The 20,227-nt window shown below is 46.1% G+C and overlaps 1 protein-coding gene across 2 annotated transcripts in view; it reads left to right on the forward strand.

Annotated features, from left to right (window-relative positions):
• Positions 1-20,227, forward strand: part of CACNA2D3 (calcium voltage-gated channel auxiliary subunit alpha2delta 3) — an 857,887-nt gene that overhangs the window by 174,502 nt on the left and 663,158 nt on the right. For both annotated transcript variants that reach the window (XM_032868337.1, XM_032868338.1), the window contains exon 3: positions 6,529-6,645. In XM_032868337.1, the coding sequence (XP_032724228.1) occupies positions 6,529-6,645 (117 nt within the window). The remainder of the gene's footprint in view (positions 1-6,528; positions 6,646-20,227) is intronic.

Here is a 20,227-nt window from a genome sequence, read left to right on the forward strand (position 1 = left end):
CGGAGTCCCCTCTTTAGGGTCTGTTCCAGGTGACTCACTTCTAAATACGCAGTCATCACGTAGGAAAAAAATGACCCAAATGTATGAACAGCATTAAGTGTTCTGACAGTGAAGTAGTGCTTTTCTCTTCCTGGTGTTTGTGTGAAATGATCTGGCAAAAGAGACGCTGCAGAAATAATGCATTTCTGTGTCTCCCTTCTCAAATGATGAATGTTCTTGGCTCATCACACGATTTCTTGCCAAATGCTGATTCTGCTAACAGAAGGGATGGAAGCTTCAGATGTTCTCTTGTGACAGGAAAGAAAAAGTCCCCAGCTTGCCCTCCTTCTGTGTTATGAACGCAGGGAGGTGTTCTTGGGAAGGGCCGTGCTCTGCCTCCACCCCGGTCTGGGCTGTGGGGCTCCGGTCTCTCTCTGGCCACTACTTTGAGCCCGGGGGCAGCCCAGAGGCTGGGCGCAGCCAAGTGAAGTATACCGGTGTCCTCAGCCAACCTGTTGGAATTAGTCTCTTACATTAAGAGCTTCAGTTTGGGAAGGGTTAGCACGAACATACAGCACTCACTAGAATCCTCTGTGGCAGAAGGGCCAAGAGGAAAACACCAGAGCTTGAGGATTTGGAGCAGGCATTCCGTGCAGGCTCTGTGCTGGGGCTTTCACAGATGTCCTTCTCCCACCCCGACTCCCCAGGCGCTGGAAGAGGGCCTCATGATCCCTGGTGCTCTGACTCACGACCCCGAGGCCCCGGAGGTTCAGTGACATGGCCAGCCAGCCGGCCAGCCCAGACTGCTGTGGTGTCCCCCTGTCAGCCCTCTCGATGTCTTCCAGGGAGCCCTGGAAGGGCTCTGACCCTTGTGGCCTCCCCACCATGCCATCTCCCGAATCCTGACCACTCAGGCCCCTCAGCTCCTTTTCTCCATCTGGTATTCTTCCCTCCTACCCTTTCTGCACACTGAGGTTTCTCTAAAAGCACACATGGGATTACCGAGTCCCTCCCACCCTTGAACCCTTCCATGGCTCTGACTGTTGCCTATCTCCATAACCTACCCACCTCCATACCCCGCCCACCTACCCAAATCAGGAGAAGGTCCAAACTCTTAATCCTAATCCACTCCTTGATGGCCTGGCCCGCTAACTTCTTTGGCCTTGGCTCTCGGCAGAGTCCCTACCTTGGGCATCTGCGCACCAGTGAAGTGGAACAGGGGTTAGTTCCTTGAGCCCCAGACAGCCTCTTGTCCCTGAACCTCTGTCCCTGCTATTCCCTCTGCCTGGCATGTTCCCTGTTTTGTCTCCCCCCTTCCCAACCCTGTCATCCATTTAAGGGTCCAGGAAGCAGGGAGGCACCGCCTTGGCCACCCCATCAGGGCACTTACCATGATGCTGTATCTTCTCAGCGCATTCACTCATCAGAACACTCCTGACCAACAGACCACCAGCTTTCTTCAACGTTGCTTGTGCCTAGTACCTTGCCTGGTAGAGAGGAGACACAGTATAGAAGTGACACGTGCCGGGGACAGGATTCAAATCCTGACTGGCCTGGCTCTTTCATGAGGTGCTGCGGTATCGCCTGTATGTCCTTTCTTCTGCCTTCCTTTCTGTGCTTACGGGGGCCTGCTGATTGCTTCCTGACTTCTTTTCCTGGTTGAAGGGCTGCTGCTGTTTTATGAAGCAGAGAAAATTGCTAGTACCGTCCTGGAAGCCTTAGGAAAGAAAGCACCACTGCCTACCCAGCAGTGGGGGGAGGCAAATCCTGAGGGAAGAAGAGTGTGGGTGATTTGCCTCCAGGTCTTTCTTGGTGCCTTGGAGAACAAAAGACATTTTGTAGCTCAGACACAGCCAGGGAGTGATTTATAATTAAGGCTCCACATCTCCTTTCAGAGTGGGCTTGCTCTTTTCTCTCTGGATGTTTTTATTCTCAGGAGCTATGTTTGCTCCTCTGAGGCCAGGCTCCAAGCCAAGCCCCTCAGTGGCCCTCGGAGGGACAGAGTCCCCTGCTGCGACGTCCGGTGTGCGCCAGCTGTGGGAGCAGCTGCCGCACTCCTTGAACAGGTGCTGTCTCTGGCTTTTGGTAATTGACTTTCTTGGTGCGTCCTAGCCACCGTTGGCGACAAGAACAACAAGATGGGTCATGAAGGCAGTGAAATGGGCCCTCTGAAACAAATTTGCAAATGTTTGGACTGTCAGTCCCTTACCCCCTGAGTTCAAAAAACCTAGCGATTAGAAGTCAGACCTTAATGGGTTTAAAAGCTCACTCTAACCATTTGACTTCCAACTACTGTCTCAAGCCTCTCTGTGCCTCAGTTCCCCGTCTGCAATTTGGGGATAATACCTACCTCTTGGGGTGGCTGTGGCTGTGAGGATTAGACAAATTAATATGTGAAAAGCTTCCGGCACCGTGCTGAGCCCGTGGTACACAGAGGACTTGTTTTACCGACTTCCTCAGGCTCTGCTAATGAAGACATGCTGCTTAATTACACAGATTCTAATTGGGACCGCATTTCCCTAAAGAAATCTGTTTATTAGGTGCCCGTATGCTATTCATACATAACTACAACTTTTATGTTTTCTAATTTCCAAAATAGTATGTTCATTGTAAAAATTAGAAAATACAGGTAAACACAGAAAGAAAGAGAAAAATCCTTGGCGATCATATGGCCAGCTGTGAACATTTGGCATATGTTCCTTCTAGCATGGTGTTCCTGGGTATGGGTGTATACAGCAGATTAGTAATTTAAAACAAAAAGTTACGGACTACTACCTGTAACATATTGTAACATACTGTGTGTGCACACTTTTTAGGTTCTTGTACACAATTTGGGATGGCTTTGTGGAATTCTGTTGTACCATTGTAGCTTCCTTTATCTGGTTGCTGGAGGTAAAAAAAAAAAAAATTGCTTGGTTTTGTACACTAGGCACATTTTTAAAGGTTCTGGGTGGCTATGACCATCCCAAGCCATTAAGGGCTTGCATTTGACCAATGGCTGTCACTGTGTTACTCTCTTTGTTCTTCAATTTCTTGATTCCAGCTAAGTGTAACATTTCCTGGTAAGAGTAAGGCATTAAGCTGTTCGACCCCATTCCAACAGGCATTAACACATCTTGAAAAACAGGATTTTTGCTTATGGGATAACTTCCCCAGGGTGGGGAGAAAGTAGTACAGGCTTGGCTCATTGGCAAAGGAGGACCCATTGCCGCATGTCCTGGGGGGAGAGGATTTCGGCTGGCAGAGGACTAGAACTGGTGAATGGTTACATTTGTCCCAGATCTGGAGTCTTTAGCTTGGCAAGGAGGTTTGCATTGAGATTCTGATTAGCTAGGTCACCAGGCACAAGTAGGCCTGGGAGACTAGCCCCCTGTAAAGTTACTGGCTCGTTTTCACAGAGCAGACTCATAGGAAGACAGGCTGCAGGGAGATCTCACTGAAAACTTGGGGGATGGTTATAGTGAAATAAATGAATTCCTTTCTAGAGGAAAAATACAGGTAAGAACGGATATGACCAGAATAATGGGGCCCTATCTAGAAACCAGAAGATTCAGGTAAAGGCTAATTGTGAAATGCATTTTCTTTTTCTTTATCTTATGCCTCTAGATCACCTTTCATTACAGAATTACTTAAGACAGAGACTTACTATATCGATTCTGTAAATATTAGACTAGCCATTTTGTTTTGTTTTACTCACTTCTTGAACTTGGTAGTTTGGGTAGTGAATCTGCCTTGGGTATAGGCTGGCCTCAGCTGCTGGCTTTTGGAACACATCTGGCAGGCAGCAGAGAACCCCCAGGATTTTTGGCTCCAAAGACATTGGCTTGCATACGAACTTAGGGAACATTTCCAGTGATTGTCCTTGAAGTTTTATTCACACGCCAGAGGACGCTGTTAGCTTGAGCCATGGTTGGTCTGGCTAGAGCTCCACATCTCAAGCCCACCCAGTCAACCTCTCAAGGGGTAGATAGGTCACCATTATGGGTCCCAGAATAATGTAGCTGCGTCCCTACTTGAACCCTCCTAATACTGTAACATTGAAATGGTTTTGCAGTGAGCCTCATTCAGAGAAGTCCTGTGACTGTCTGCTGTGGGCTGCTGGGTGAGCACAAGGACATGTCCTTGTCTCCCAGGCCATACAAGCTACAGGGCCAGGAGAGGAGCACAGGGTGTCCCGGAGTGTCATTTACAACCCGTAGTCCATTGACAATGTGGAGCAGCTCGGAGCATCCTACGAATAATGTAGCAGATGTCTGTTTTGGTCCAGACTCAGGCAGCCTAGAATAACATTTTGTATATTTCCTTAGGCTCACCTTAATTCTCAGAAATACCAAGTCCTCAGGCCCGATGTTTCAGCCGGAGGCCCCGATGCCCAGTCTGGGAGTCCCTTCCTGCCCTTCTCACATCGGCCCTGTCAGTGCCCGGGTCTGAGAGCTCTAGGCAGAATGCCCTCAGATACCAGGGCACTGGAGTCTCAGGGTTCGGAAGGATTCTCTCTTATGTTCATTCCCATAAGGTCCTTCTCTCTGTCCTCAAACCCTCCTCTTCTCTCTCTAAGACACCCAGTATTATTGCCTCAGTGGCCTTGTACATCTGAGCTCGGAAGGGAAGTGCTCACACACACACACACACACACACACACACACACCCTTCCTCTGGGCAAGGAAAAACAGTCTCCTCTCAGTTTACATTTTTTAAAGTAAAGAAGGGGAAATGGGGAGAAAACACAAATTTTTACTGTAACAGTGATCTTTCCATTAAAAAGCCATTACATTTTCCACTTCAAAACTGACTCTCAAAGTCTTTAGAGCCAAGATAAGATATAGAGCCCCTCATTTTTTTCTAAGTAGGAGGTGGCAGTGAGGGGTTAGTAAGAGGTTCGGGTTCTCCAAACAAGTAAGGGTTAATATCAAGGCCCCAGTAGTTTCAGTTCCTCAGCCTTTCATTAGCAACACAAATGTAAGGGATTTCTGTCAACACTGAAAGTATTCAAACTCCACTTGGGAGGTATTTATTAATAAACAATATTTCTTTCCCATGGGAACACAACTAAATCTCTAGTTAACCCAAACTTTTGGGTCTCAGGATCCCTTCACACTCTTACAAAATACTGAGGAACCCCCAAGGGCTTCTGCTCATGGGGGTTGCATCTATTAACATTTGCATGTTAGAAATTAAAATGCAAACGTTTAAAAATTAATTCAGGCATAAAAACATTGTTATCATAAATAGGTGCTTTATGAAAAATAACTGTATTTTCCAAAACAAACAAACAGAAAAAGTGGAGTGACATTTTTTTTGGTGGGGGGGGCAGTCTTTTTAATGGTTAATGAGAAGACAGGTGGATCCTCGTATCTGCTTCTGTGTTAAGTCTGTTGTGATTTTTTGAAATCTAGGAAGAAAATCTAGCTTCATGTAGATGTGCTGTTGGGGAAAAGGAGGACTTGGTGGGCCCCCAAAAGGGTCTCAGGGAACCCTCAGCGGATCATGGGTCACTTTGAGAACTGCTGGTGAAACTAGATACGTCACTAGCTAGATAAGTCACTAGGGTGTGGTAGGTTTTAAATGAAAGATTGGCTTGGAGAATTTGAGTAAATTATGGGTCAGATCAGTCTCTTATGAACAGATGAACCCGTTATGGAATATAGAAAGTATTTGTTTTTACGGGTTTTGTACTTACCGTACATTTTCTTTTCTGTGAGCTCACTGAGGGTACATAGGAGGTCCTCAAAGAGCATTTAGTGGATTGAAGTGAAACATTAAAATCCATAGCAAGGACTCTCTCCTTATAAAATATTTATGAGATGCTCTGCCGTATGACTTTCTTTAGTTTCCATTCCACCGTGTGAGTTGGCAAACTTTTTCTATAAAAGAAAGTAAATATTTTAGTCTTTGTGGGTCATCCAGTCTCTGTTGTGACTACTAAACTTATTGAATATATAAACAAATGGGTGTGGTTTTGTCCCAATAAAACTTTATTTATAAAAATAGGTGATGGATTGGATTTGGCCCAAGGATTATAGATTGCCTACTCCTGCTATAATTATACATTACAGTCATAGCCTTGAGACTAATTTTCCCTAAGTCCCCAGTGATTGGCCAGGAAAAAATTAAGTTAGTGATGTTCAAGGAGAAACACACACACACACGAGTTAAATTTCTTCATTTTTATTTTATGACACATTTGGAATAGTCAGTTTCTAGTGGCACTGGCTGTGGGATAGCTAATAAATCTGGGTCTGTCCTCCAAAAGAAAGGCTGAGTGTGGTCAAGTTGGAAGTGTAGAGTGTTGATTTCAAGAGCTGAAGAGGACAGATGATGAACTGTTTGATTGCTCTAGGGTTTTTCTTTCTTTCTTTTTTTCCTTTCCTGGGTGCTCATTAAGTTTCTAAGAGCTCCAGAGCCAATTTTCACGTTTCTCCTTAGCTGGTTTAATAATTTTGAAGTACAGTCCCGTATGTCCAAATCCAACAGAGGCAGTAACTAGAAGTGCTTCGAAATCATGGGTATGGTGTCTCATGCCTTTCCTGTTGCCCTCCCTCCTTACAGAAATACAAAGAGTATGAGAAAGACGTTGCCATAGAAGAAATTGATGGCCTCCAACTGGTGAAAAAGCTGGCAAAGAACATGGAAGAGATGTTTCACAAAAAGTCAGAAGCCGTGCGGGTAAGTGTCTCTGGTTTCTACTCTGTGTTGCCCAAAGACATGGAGGTACTTTTAGACGACTGGCATTGATGATTCCAGCTCTCAAAGATCAGAGTTGCCTCAGCTGTGCTGGTAACACTTTATTCTTTAGTTAGCCAGCAAGAGCAGTTAGTAGGGGCACAAATGCCCTTTCTGGATAGGGTGCAGATGCCAGTTTTCATCTTATAATCTTATGCCTTCAGTGGAAGTGCCACCAAGTATACAGCCTCAGAGGATGGCTTGTGACTGTGTGATATGTTCGCTCATTGCCAAAAGTCATTCAAAGATACGTTGTGGTTCAACTAAGCAACTATAAAAAATGTAAGCCATGATTGCCAAAATGCGGAGATGAGAATTCAACGGAATGAATGAGTCCAGATGAAGCTCACCTCTTTTAGAATATTATTATAATTGTGATGAATGTCTTCTCCAGCAGGAGCTCCCTGAAATTTCATATTGTCAGCAGGATGAATCCAAATGTATCTTTTTGGATTTACAAGATGGCATCCAACTCTGTTGCTTCTTGTCCGCTAAATGGTGCATCTTAGGTTCTTGCTTTAGAACACGTGAATGTCGTAACATCCCATATTTGTGCCACATTGGCACAGGAGTATGGGAAAGAATTGGAATCTGAAGAGTTCTTGATTTCTAACCTTTGGTCTGCTTACCTTTCAGTTTCAGTAGTTAGCGCTTTGCCGTAAATGGCCACTTCCTACGTGAGCTTCTCTCACAATTCATTGGCCCAGCAAAATTTCCACATGTTATTTCTGCTTTGGGCCTGACAGTGCCACATATCTGCTTGTCTCCAAAATATTTTTGTGCTATTTTGATTCAGGGGAGGAAGGTTGTAGTTTAGTAGTTAAGAGTGTGAAGCTGGCCTGGGTTCAGTACCTGCCTTGGTCACGTTCTGAGCTTTGACCTTCAGTAAAACTGCCCTGCGTGCTTCAGTTTCCTCATGTGTAAATGGGAAGAACACACAGGCTGTGGGACGATCAAATAGTCAGGATTTGAGCTACTTAGTACAGATCCTGGCACCTACGCAGTGCTCAGTGAATGACAGCTTCATACTGCCGCTATGATTATTAACCAAATAAGTTGAGACGTTTTGGGGAGATCTCTGAAGTATCTTAGAAGAAAAAAAAAACGTATTTGCTACAGAAATACTGCTCTGATAGCCAGCCCTGGTCACTTCATGGTGATTCCTGTGTGGTGTCCCTATGTCTCTACCTTAAAGCAAGTGATAATCCTTTTTTTTTTTTGTAAAGAATCATTTGTTTTATTTTTTAGAGAGAGAGAGAGTGGAAAGGACAGAGGGAGAGGGAGAGAGAATCTCAAGCAGACTCCCCTTTGACCACAGAGCCCCAAGCAGGGCTCGAACCCGTGATCCCAAGATCAAGGGCCCGAGATCAGGACCTGAGTCAAAACCAAGAGTCAGGTGCTTAACTCACTCTGCCACTCAGGGGCCCCAAAGCGAATGATATTCTTTACAGACACGGTCGCCATTCATATCTAACACTCAGAACCTGAAATTAAAATGCAACAGCTGCCCCCCCCCGAAACCCACCATAATTACTATTTTCTATTTATAACATGAACGCCCCTTTGGTGGAACTTTAGGAATATACTGAAAAATGTCAAACAGAAAAATATCACCTGAAAGTCAGGCTTGTGTTCTTGTGTTTCTTGCCTTCTAGTTTTTTAAATTTGCAAGTCTATGCGTGTCCTTGGGTGTTTTTCTTTTTCAAATTTGCAGGTGCGTTGCCTGTTTGCTTTCGTGTCCAGCTTCTTTCCACTTCTCTACACCATTGCAGTGGGAGCTGCTCTTGGCATCACTCTAGTGAATGGTTTTCTTAAATGGCTGCATCCCATTCCAGTCTATGGGTGTGTCATGAAGGATTCGACTGTTCCTCCAAATATGGATATTTAAGTTGTTTGCAAGTCTTGACATAAATAATGCTGCGGTGAATCTTCTTGTGTATTAATAATAGATCAAATGACTCAGCACCACTACCTTTGGTGTTCCTCTAAGGATTTTCCGTGCACTCTCTTGTCCTTAGAACAGCCCCCAGAGGGAGGGATTATATTTTTCCACTTTTCAAAAAAAGGTGAGAGAGGCAGAAGTTAAGTCGCTTCTCCAGGGTCACATGGGGAGTGAGGGACAGGCTCCAGGCACAGGGACCCAAGTCCACATTTCATCACTGGCGTGCTCTCAGCATCCTGCAGGGTAATCCCTGAGTGCAGAAGCCAGTTCAGAGACTTGCTAACCTCATCTTCCCAGCTCTTTTTGCATGCGAGGACATTTCTCCTCAGATCAGGTCCTGCTGGCTCCCAGTTCCTCCAGCAGCAGGGACAGGTGAGGGCTCATTTGCCTGAATCCTCCCCCCAAAATTGAAATGTTTTATTTTGTTTTCAATACTTGTAACAATGTTGTCAAATTGAGGGAAGGAAATGCTATTTTTGTTTCAACTCGGGTTTCCTTGTGAATCGCAGAACTTTAGAGCAGAAAAGGACACAAATGTCCTTAGTTTCTGCCTCTGCAGTTGACAGATGAGGAAGCCTCCAGACCTGGCATTCCAGGGTGGGGTGGGGGTGGGACTTATGCAACACAGCAGGATGACACAGAGGTCCAGCCAGCTCCAGAACGTGGACTTGGCGCTCAGAGGCAGGGGGCCCACGTGGCAGCTGAAAGGTTGTTGAGAAGAGCTAAGGGACCAGTGGACCTCTTTTCCTCACTTACCTCTGTGGACATGCTAGGAGGAGCAGTACTACCCTGTGCTTAGTGAGTCTCGATGCACCAGGTCCTGTGCTAAGTAAGCACTCTGTATATGTTATCTCATTTTGCCCTGGCATCCTCCCTGGCAGGGAGATGCTGTTCCTGTATCATGGGCTTAGAGATGAGCATACAGGCTTGGCAGGGGGGAGTCACTGGCCCAAGTCACATGGGCAGGCTCAGGGGAGTTCCTTTTGCCCCCCACAGGTAGGATTACGGTGCCTCTGGGTGTATCTGTGCCAAGTGTTTTGCACAGGGACTGGCGAATGGTAAGCTTTCGTAAGTGTTTGCTCTTACATTGCTGGTGAAGGGAACTTACAGTTTGTAAGTATTTCATAATGAGAGAGTCTTAAAGCTTTAAAACGCTTCAAGGATGATGACAGGAAGGAACTTAATTTTGAAACCTTTTGTTTTAAGTTCATGATGTTAAAAAAAAAAATGATATGGTTGGTGCAGTTCCTTGAGAAGGAAAAAAAAAAGGTGCTTTATTTAGACTGAAATGTACCCAGACTGAAGGCATCCAGGTTCTCTGAACTGTGTATTTTAAAGTAGATGTATGAGGGCCTTTGGAAACACAGTTGATACCATAAAATCTGGGTTAACTGGTCCAGGGGTATGTGGCACTCCCTTCTCCCAGTCTTTAAGTGGGAAAGTGGGTGTGTATGTCAAGCTGGGGTTTGGTTTGGAGGCAGTTTCGCTGTTGAGATGGACCTGGTCCCATTGTGGGCCAGGCAACGCTACTGGCAACAGTCATGCACCTTGTGGCACAGGGAATGAGAGGAGGTGGCCACGGAGAGACCCCCTGGATGTTGCTTTATGTGGAGGCCAAGGAACAGTGGGTGTGACTGTTTTTCATACGATAATGAGACCTCAACTAGGAAAGGTTGGTCTTTGCCCCTGGGATTGGTGAGCTTTTGAAGAGCAAACACTTCAAGTACCATTTGGGTTTTCAGTGGAGTCCTGATTTGCTGCGTTGCACTAGAGTGGACCACAGTGCACCCGGGCCTTTCCTGTCCCATCCCATGCCACCCACGGAGTAGGTGCCCCTTTCTCAAATGGCCCAAGAAAAGAATGGAGTTTAGAATTTGCACCATTATTCTGATGCCCCAGAAATCTTGTACTGCAGCCTCCATCCGCAGCCCGAGTCAGGTCAGAGGTCCTAGTGCCTTCCTGGCCATCCCTGATCCAGTGCCAAGGGCTCACCGGTGGTGGGTGCGTGGGAGGACTCAGGAACACGCATGAGAAAGAAAGAACTGGCTGACAAACAACATGGATGGTTAAAATTTCCGTGGATGTCTATAAAATATTTATGAGACTGGCAGTTGCAATTTAGAAAGCGACTCTAACTGCTCTGGTGTGTGAAGGTCGGTGCAGTTAGCCCATCACTGCTGGGAAAGGGAGCAGGACTAGTGATCTGGCCCATCCAAGCCTGTCATCTCTTGGCTGTGAAACAATGTTGATCTTTTCTCTGTCTCTTCTGGCTTGATTTCATCATTTTCCCCCATCACTTTTCCCAAGTGATTAGTTGAATCAGAGTGATTTTTATCATACTCATCCCCTGTTTGAATTACTCTTCACTATGCAATTATCCTATCACAGAAAGTCCTATTTTCTCCCTGTCAGATGTCTGGAGTAAATGTGAAACCCAAAGTGGCCTGCCCATTACATAACCTCTGTCATCTGGTTGGTAATGGACTATATGTAACTTTTTGTTTTTTTCTAGCCTAGCAAATTACAAATAACCTTAGCTTCCATAATTGCCATTAACATAATGGTGCCATCATTATGGTAGCATGTCTTAACTAATATTTTTTAGCACTTTTTAACGCCATTGGTGGTTTAAATAATTTTTTCACACCCACTCAGAGAGTTGACGTGCAGGTTATTTTAACTTAAAAGCCAGATTTTGGGGGGGGGGGTGACACAGCGATGCTGTCATTTGCTTGTGTTCAGGATATTTGTGCCCAAAGCATTCTCTCCCACCTTCTTTGTTGGAAAATATTCATGCTTACCAAGCCCTCCATTGATGTTGCCGAGCAGTTTATCAAATTTGAAGTCCCCACAAATGGACAAGAAATGGATTCAGTTTGCTTTTTAGTTCATTAACATTTCAAGGAAGACAGTCCACATGCTGGACAAGGAGGAAGTGATGCCCATTGTTCTCCTCCAGCAGCGGACCCCTGCGGCGGGGGGTGGGGGGTTGGGGGGAGAGGGGGGGCGACACCCTCATTCCTAAGTGACACCTGGAAATGCTCAACTTGGTGACCAGTCAGAGCTCATCTGAAATATTGATGGGAGGCACATTTGACCCAGCTGTGGGAGTGAGAAGCCAAAAGATGTGCCTTCCGTGGTGCTGTTATATGGACAGGCTGCCCTAGCATTTCCTTTGTCTTTAAAATCCAGTCCACCACTGGGAGTAGCACACACCATTACACAGCTGACAGGACCATCAGCCCGGGGAGCTCTGAATGAGCACAGACAAAACTGCAGGTGGAGAAGAATCTGTAGGGAGGCGTTCTGCATAACTGTGGGCATCTCTGATTCCAGGCATATACTTTTAGGACGGATTCCAACACAACTGGGGGATGTCGTGTTCCCGTGATTGCGGAATCGTCCGTATAATCGAGATGAGCAGCCCGACCAGAAAGAAGTAGATAAGCCTGGAAATAACAAACAGAAGGACTTTGGAGAGTGTATAAATGTATCTTAGTACTCTCTAGAGTGGCTTTCTAAGAATGAGTTCTCCAGAATGGTGATTGCCTTCGATTTTGTGGAACAGGTTGGGGGCAGGCACACTGCCTTCATTGCACCGACCTTGGCCAGAATTATAGCCTCCTTCCAGCTTCAAAGTTGTTCCCGCTTTCGGGGCCAGGAGCCCATCCACAGGGCTTTCACTGCCACACTGGACAGAGTTCAGGCCTCCACAAACTTAAACACATCTCAGGCACAGAGAGAGGATTATAGGATGCTATCTATTGGGGTAGCCGATCAGGTAAAACAAGTATTTCATTTGCCATTCAAGTTCTTCTTCTCTCCCAAACAATTAATGAGAAATGTCAAAAAGAACAAATTTTCCTGGGGACTATGAAAAGACACCAAACACGACTTGGCCCTAAACTTTGTAAGCCAAGAGTCTGTTGTTTTCCAACCTTGGATAAGAGTATGGAGTACCTTTTGATCATGCTTTCACTCTCAGTCCTGTAAATAATCTGGTTTTACTTACTTTCCGATTTACATTGATAAAATGATAAATCAGGTACTTGAAAAAAGAGTGTTTTGCTTAAAAATAAACGTCCTTGCTTCTTGGGAAAAGCTGAGAGAGACCAGATTATATATTAGGTTTCTCTCCTCTCCTATAGCTACCTGCTGTTGGCCGCCGAGCCGATTCCGATTATAGCTGTACTGTGGGAAGTAATTGCTGTTGTACAGTAATTCAATTTCGGTGCATTCACGCATCGGTTCACCGATAGGGGTTTATCTGGACAAACCTGGGACTTGAAAGCTTTTTATCGAGAAATTCCACATGCCGCAAGACGTTTTTCCTAGGTAACGAATATCAGTATTTGCATTTAATAAACATTTACCTTCTCAGAAAAATGGATGTCTTCCCCCTGCAGAAGAGATTTACGCCAATCTTCCAGAAAGCTAGAGGGTACTATTAAAGTAACTTTCTCTGGCTGTTTTTCGACTGGTGTGTGTCTACATATGTATGACTATAAAACACGTCTACATCTTTATGTAAATATACCCAGTGAAGCATGGAGAGCAGGAGGCACTCCAGGAAAGCATGATCGGTACCAAACATATATGTGATAGAAGGGATTAAGGGTGATGGAGAGTCTATGAATACTTCCGGCTTCAAAACTCATCTGTACCCGCAGGCATGGTGGAAATTGTTGGTGAGGAGTATTTTCAAAAGGATACCCATTAAGTTAGAAATGAAGTCAACCATTTTGTTGGTAAATTTCTAAAGTAAGGGAAGGTTCTTAAGACAGCTGGTTCTTCCTGTATACAAGGACTCTTGGAGCCTGAGGACTCTTCGGATACTCAGTCCAGAAGGAGCTGTGGAAGTCTTGGAAGCCAATGTTCTTAGCGTTGCTAGGAGGGCCTTCAGTTCTCAGCCAGTTGAGGCGACTGGACACATCCAGAAGACGTTTCTGCCTTTGTTCATTTCTCATCTCACTCAGAGTTTCATAACATGTTCCCTGAAAGAGAAGTCAATTTATTTGAGACAGTAAAAACAGTGTTTTAAGTCACAAATGAAAAGACTTTTATTATGTTGCTTTATCTTCTGGCCTATTTGCTTTTTCCGCCCTTCCCTCTGTCCTTCTGTTCCTTCCCTTTGTTTCTTCCTCCTCCCCTCCCCTCCTTTTCCCTCCCTCCTCCCTCTCCTCTCCCTTTCTTCTCTCCCCTCCCGTCCCTTCTCCTCCCCTCCCCTTCCCCTCCCTTCCTTTCCCTTTAATTCCCTTCCATCCCCTTCCCTTCCCTCCCCTTCCTTCGGCTTCCCCCCCTCCTCCCCTCTCCTTCCCTTCCTTCCTTCTGCAAACTGGGTTGCAAAACCCCATACATATGTGTAAGAAAATTTACAGCAGAAACCTCAAACCAGAAGAAACTTAAAAAATAGCACCGATCTGGATTCACCAGTTTTATGAGGTCAGGGAACCATTCTTGGTTAATGGGTGAGATCACAACCTTCAGGAACCCCGTGGGTGGTCTTCTTGGGTTTCCCTCCAGAAGGGGTTGGGTTTCCTCTAACAAAGGTTAGATTGTATCCACCGGAGCCTCATCTCAGAGAGGCCCACAGGGCTGTTCTCCCACCTACACTGCGAGTGAACTCCTCGCCTGCCTCCTGGGGGGAATGAGCTTCTGCTAAGAGAAGGGAGAACTTCTGGACATTTCGTAGGGGACATTTTATCTCCTGTCTCCTCAACCCTGTCCCATCAGCCTTGTGCTGAAGTTGGGTTGGCTTTGTGAACCATATTCGGGCTTTCCTGCTTACTCTGTGCCTGTTGGCCTGTAGAGGGAGTTCTTCTTTGTGGGCGAGCCACTGTACCAAAGGCTTTTGCCAGCTTCATGGATATTTGTCCCATTTTTAACTGTTTGGCTAAAATCTCTCCATTTTTAAAGCTTTGTAGAAAACTTAGTTTTGGATTTTCTGCGTAACTCACTTCACCCTTATTTGCTTTGTTTTAGTTTTTGTTTTCCCTGATTATACATATTCATTGTTTTTTTTTTAAACCTTAAGTTCCATAACAATTGTTTATTATAAAGGCAAACCCTGATCCATATTCATTGCAAAAGAAAGAAGAACGTGCAGAAAATGATAAAGGAGAAAGTAAAGATCACAGCATCAAGAGGTATTAAAAGGCACTTGACATTTAAAAAAAAAATTTTTTTAAAGATTTTATTTATTTGACGGACAGAGATCACAAGTAGGCAGAGAGGCAGGCAGAGGAGGGGGGGAGGCAGGCTCCCTGCTGAGCAGAGAGCCCGATGTGGGGCTCGATCCCAGGACCCTGAGATCATGACCTGAGCCGAAGGCAGAGGCTTAACCCACTGAGCCACCCAGGCACCCTGGCACTTGACTTTTTTAAATGCTATTTCTTTTTAAACATCATAGTTTCCATTTTTCCAGATATCTTTTCTATTTGTGCATATGTATACACACACACACACACACACACACACACACACACACACACATATATAAACTTCTAAAACATTGGATTATTCTTGTAACCAGCCAACTGATTTTTACAAAACTAATTGTATATGTTGTGGACATCATTCCACATCAGTGAATATATATAGTTCTGTTATTTTTCATGACTATAGAATAGTCTGCATTCTGGTTGTTCCAATCAAGAAATTCTCTTTTGGTGACCATTGATATTATTTACAGTGTTTTGCTATGAAAAACAATGATGTGGAAAACTCTTTCAGAGAAATTTGGCCTTTTATGCGATGCATGTATTAGGACATATTCCTAGGAATAAAAAGAAGGCTTTTGGCATCCTTGCCAGCTTGTCCTCCAGACAGCATCCCCCTGTGAGGCTGGAGAGGCTCTCTTTCTTCACTGTCCTCTCTGACATTTGGCCGTTACTTTTGATTTTTGTCAGTCTTACAGGCACACAATAGTATCTCATTTTATTTATTTTCTTTAATTGCTTACTGTTAGCATGGTGGATCTTTTCTGGCTCCCCACCTATGCTGTAACAAGGATTGTGGCAAATTATACCACGTCTTAGAGCATTATTGTCACAACACAGAGAAGGTCTAGGTGCTGGGCCCCCAGCACACCTCAAAAACAGGTGTGGGCTCAGGAACTCACTTGGACACACTTGGAGGGCCCTCCCTACCCCTTCTGTCTTCCTTCCTGGACGGTATCATAAGAACAGCCTAGTTGTGGGGGGGAGGGATGTGGGACACTGACAGGCACCAAGCTGCCTGGATTTGGGGTGCTGGTTTGGAAGAGTTTTCTGGGAATACCAGTGACTCAGCACCTGAAGAATATGGTGTCTGGGTGTTTTAGACCCTCCTACTACAGGAGAAAGTCACTGGTCCCAAGAGAAGTTGAGTACGGTATATCCCTTCTCACTGAGAAAGGACTCCATTTCCAGCCCGCTCATTGTTAGACACCTAGACTAAGGACCGGGGTCACTTTGGGTCTCTTCCCCTTATGGTGCCGTCTTTCTGTCTGTTCATCGATCATTTCTTCTTCCTTTTTTCTTATAAGTTGTCTGTTAATGCCCTTTCCCATTGTCCATACTATAGTGTTTCTTTTCTTTGTCCCAGCTGGTCCCCACTCCAGCCCCAGTACCTATCACAGTATATGAGTTTATAGTTAAGTGCTCATTAGGCATTTGGTGATTGACTCACAGATCTTCATCTTGGAGTCAGGACTTAAAGTCAGACTGATAATAGGTTACACCTCTTCGTTCAGAAAACTGCTGAATGATGATGGGGAGAGAAAAGGTTTTGATCTTAACTGCAGAGAAGCCACATAGCTCATGATCCTTCCAGAACCCTTGACCATCTATTTCAAGTAAATGGGTCCTTTGCATGCCGTCTCAAGTCAGACTACTGCCTTCTTAGACTCCACGCTTCAGCCTCAGCCCAGTCCCTCCCTACATGGCCCTCCTCCCAGAGCAAGGTGAATGGGGTACTTGAAATGGGCAGAAATCAGGCCAGCTGCTCAGAGTGGAAATAAAAGTTAGCGATTTCTGTAGAGGGAATCAAATAACGGCTTCTCTCCCTCTCTTCTCCCCCCCCCCTTCCTTCCTTCCTTTCTTCCCTCTTTCCTATTTGGTTGGAACTGATGAAGGAAAACTTGACTGGGGATAGGGGAGGGAGGAGGAAGTCTGTGTTCTGAGGCTGTGACTTAGCAGAATAGCCATGGGTTTCCCTGGTGTTCTCGGAGCCTGGCTGAGAGATCTTCTGGTCATAATACAGGCTGGAGGCTAGAGCTGGGGTGTGTGCCTCCAGGTCTGGCAGACGTTTCTCTTCATGTGGCACGTGGTGAACACAGGCATCTCCTTACCCCCTAGAAATGGAACACACTGATGTCTGAGCAGTTTCAAGGGGCTCTTCATAAATTTGAACAAGATGTCATGAAGGAGAATTTTGGAGTGGTGCTGAGAGTAGTTGCCAAGCTCCCCACTTTTGGGCTTGGTATTGTCCCAGTTATAGCATGGCTGGGTCAGGGCACCTGTCCAGAGCCCCACCCCACCCTGCCACCATGGTCTATAATACCATCTTGCTTACTTCCTTTATTAACTTTTGGGTGTTGTACTTAACTTTTGTTTAGCTCAGTGTTGACTTGACGGTGGCTGTCTCCCCACTAGGACCCTGGTGTCATGAAGGCAGGGACCATGGTGGTCTTGCTTCCCCTTACAGCCCTGGGACCCAGCCTGGGCACTTGGCGAGTATCGGTGAATGAATGGACTCACCACCCTGGTAATGACGCTGTCGTGGGGGTGAGCTCCCCATGCCTGGGAAGACCATCTGGTCACCAGGACATGGTGCTGGGTAAGGTTTCCTGGGTGTTTTCTGTGTGCTCGTTCTTGCCCTGGCCCCTGTTCCCCACCAAATGATCCATTTCTCCTCTGTCTCAGAAGTTCAGATTTTCTGTTGTGTGATGATAAAGAAAAAGAAAAAGAAAAATTTCTTTCCCATCTGAAGTGGAATATCATTTAAAATCGTCTTTCCCATTTTCACTGCCTATTTTTATTCTCCATCTATAAAGCCCAGTTTTGAAAGATTTCCTGTCTTTGGTCAAGACCAAGTGAACCAAACAGCCCGGAGAAGAGAGGCTCGTGGCCATGGAGACCCGTGTGAAATTATAGTGCTGATCCCTGCCTTTAACACATAGCGATTACGCCCATCAGGGCACCCACTTGGAAGCTTTGAGCTCGCCTCGCCGCCTTCTCTGCCTGCGTCGCCCACTAGAACTGAACGAGAGCGAGGTGTCCTCTGCAGGTGGGAGACCTGCAGGACACTTGTCCGAGCCAGAGTGGGTGGGTGGGGACCACTCAGCACAGCAGTGTTATACCAACCGACTGCTTGCTCCGCTGATTTCTCCAAAGACTGGTGTTGTTTCCATACCAGATCAAGTAGAGAAATAATGCCACTTAGTTTATACTCAGTCGAGGCAAAAGAAATCTTAGAAGGTTTGTGGGTGGGAGGAAATTATGGTGAATCACTTGAAGTGTCACCATCGATAGATCAAAATGACAGAATAAAGCCATAATAATAATAATAGTAATAATAATAATAATAAAGACCACTGGCTATAATTGTATAAATGACTGGCAACAAATTAGGGGTTTTCAGCAATATTTTGAATGCGTAGTTAGTATGTTTAGCTGGGGATGGTTGGTGGCATGGGTTGTCTGGTTTTGGTCTTTGCTCAGTTTCCCGCGTGGAGGTAAGGAGCCGCTGGGCCCACAGACACAGCGGGACTATTTATGTTTTGTAAATTAGGTTATGAGGGGAAAATGAAAAGGTGGCTGGGAATTCACTGGCATTTCATTTACACTGCATTCAGCAGAGGGATGCCGGCCCTCTTGAGTAATCAGAGTCTTTGTTGAGAATCAGCTAGGATATCATTGACTGCATGTCCCGAGCTGTACTGGCTGCTTGAACACACAACAGATAATGCTTTTGTACGATCGGGGGCAAATGGGACTTTTTTTTTTTTTTTCTGGTGTGCTTTTTAATTGATTTTATGTGTCAGTGGGGGAGGAGAATCATATCCTGGGGAATACCCTTAGCCTTTCTCACTGTGCACCCAGTGATTCTGGAGCATCTCATCAGGTTGTTTGATGTGCTTCAATGAGAGGAACATCTTGGGGCCCCTAGAAGGCTGCGGTGGTCGTCAGAAAGCAGACCGTCATCTTGGTCTTGTTGGGCAGCCGTTCATTCGCACCCCAACACCAGCCAGTGAGGGGGTGTCTCCTCTCCTCCAGCAGGATTCTCTGGAAGAGCTTAAGGCCAGGCAGCGGTACTGGCCCTCCACACTGTTACTGAGACGTGTGCTGACAGGTACCAGCTGCGGAGGGGCAGTGGAAGGAGCCCAAGGCAGGAGCAAAGCCAGACCCGAGGGTGGGCAGGGCCTGCAGGCCATTGTTTGGATGGCTTGATGGTAGCCTCTGGTAGAGGAGTCTTGTGGGGCCAGGTAGCTTGTCTCCAGGAGGACGTTCCCCAAAGGCTCGGGGGACCTTCTCTCTTGCTGTGCCAGATGTCTGTCATTGCAGTCCCTATGGTCATCATCTGGGGACAGTGAAGTCCCCATTTGGAAATCAGAGGTGGCCTCTGAGGCCAGACACAGTAGAAATGATTTTACTCCAAGGAAGTGGGTTGAGCCTTCTTCACTTGGCAAAAAGGAATATGCGGGGGGAGTCCTTGGGTGTTCTCCTCAAGCTGTGTGTGTGTGTGTGTGTGTGTGTGTGTGCGCGCGCGCGCGTGCACGCGCACATGAGCATCTCCACACCTGAGTGCAGGTAACCGTGTCAGGGCGGGAGCTGGGTAGTGGGGACTCATGGATGAACATTCACCTTCACAGGAGTTGCTTCCCTGGGGACAGGGAGGTCCGAAAGAAGCCTCTCTGTCCCAGTTCTAAAGCTGTGGTCCCCAAGCCTGTCCTGACCAGAGACACCTTTTACTTGGTCCATGTGGGCTTTGAGAAAAAAAAGTAAAATCACATATAAAAGTATGATGTAATAGAAAAATATCCAGATTGAAAGCTTAAGAACTTGAGAGACGTACCCCTGCCCCACATGGCAGCCATCTGCAGGAACTGCCCATTTTGTTGATTTCCATGCTGCCTTCCTACCACGCCCCCGAGTCTTGTATATTGCTCCTGTGGCCCCCAAGAGGGTCAAGTTTACAGCCTCTGGTGTCGTCAGATCGGGCCCACAGGCTGTTTCAGCGACCTTCGCGGAGTGTTTGAGTGTTTGCAGTCTGCAAACTCAAAGGCGGTTACTCAGAGCTTTTGTAAATGATGCTGCAGAAGGTAAGCTGGACTGGTCCTTGCTATGTTCATCACCAGCATCACGTCATGGGGTGCGTCTGGTCAGCCAAGCCGCCGTGCTATGCTTTACATGTATCGTCTCACGGAAGTGTTAGATCCCTTGAAGTTGGATGAAACGATTCTTGGCTAGGGTTGGGGAAGATTGTTCACAGCACGTGGGATAAGAAAGCCTTGGAAGCGGGCGCCTGCGTGGCTCAGTGGGTTAAGGCTCTGCCTTCCGCTTAGGTCGTGATCTCAGGGTCCTGGGATCGAGCCCTGGATAG

Source organism: Lontra canadensis, unplaced genomic scaffold (assembly GCF_010015895.1).
Source record: "Lontra canadensis isolate GAN:19392208 unplaced genomic scaffold, GSC_riverotter_1.0 scaffold35, whole genome shotgun sequence".
NCBI lineage: Eukaryota > Metazoa > Chordata > Mammalia > Carnivora > Mustelidae > Lontra > Lontra canadensis.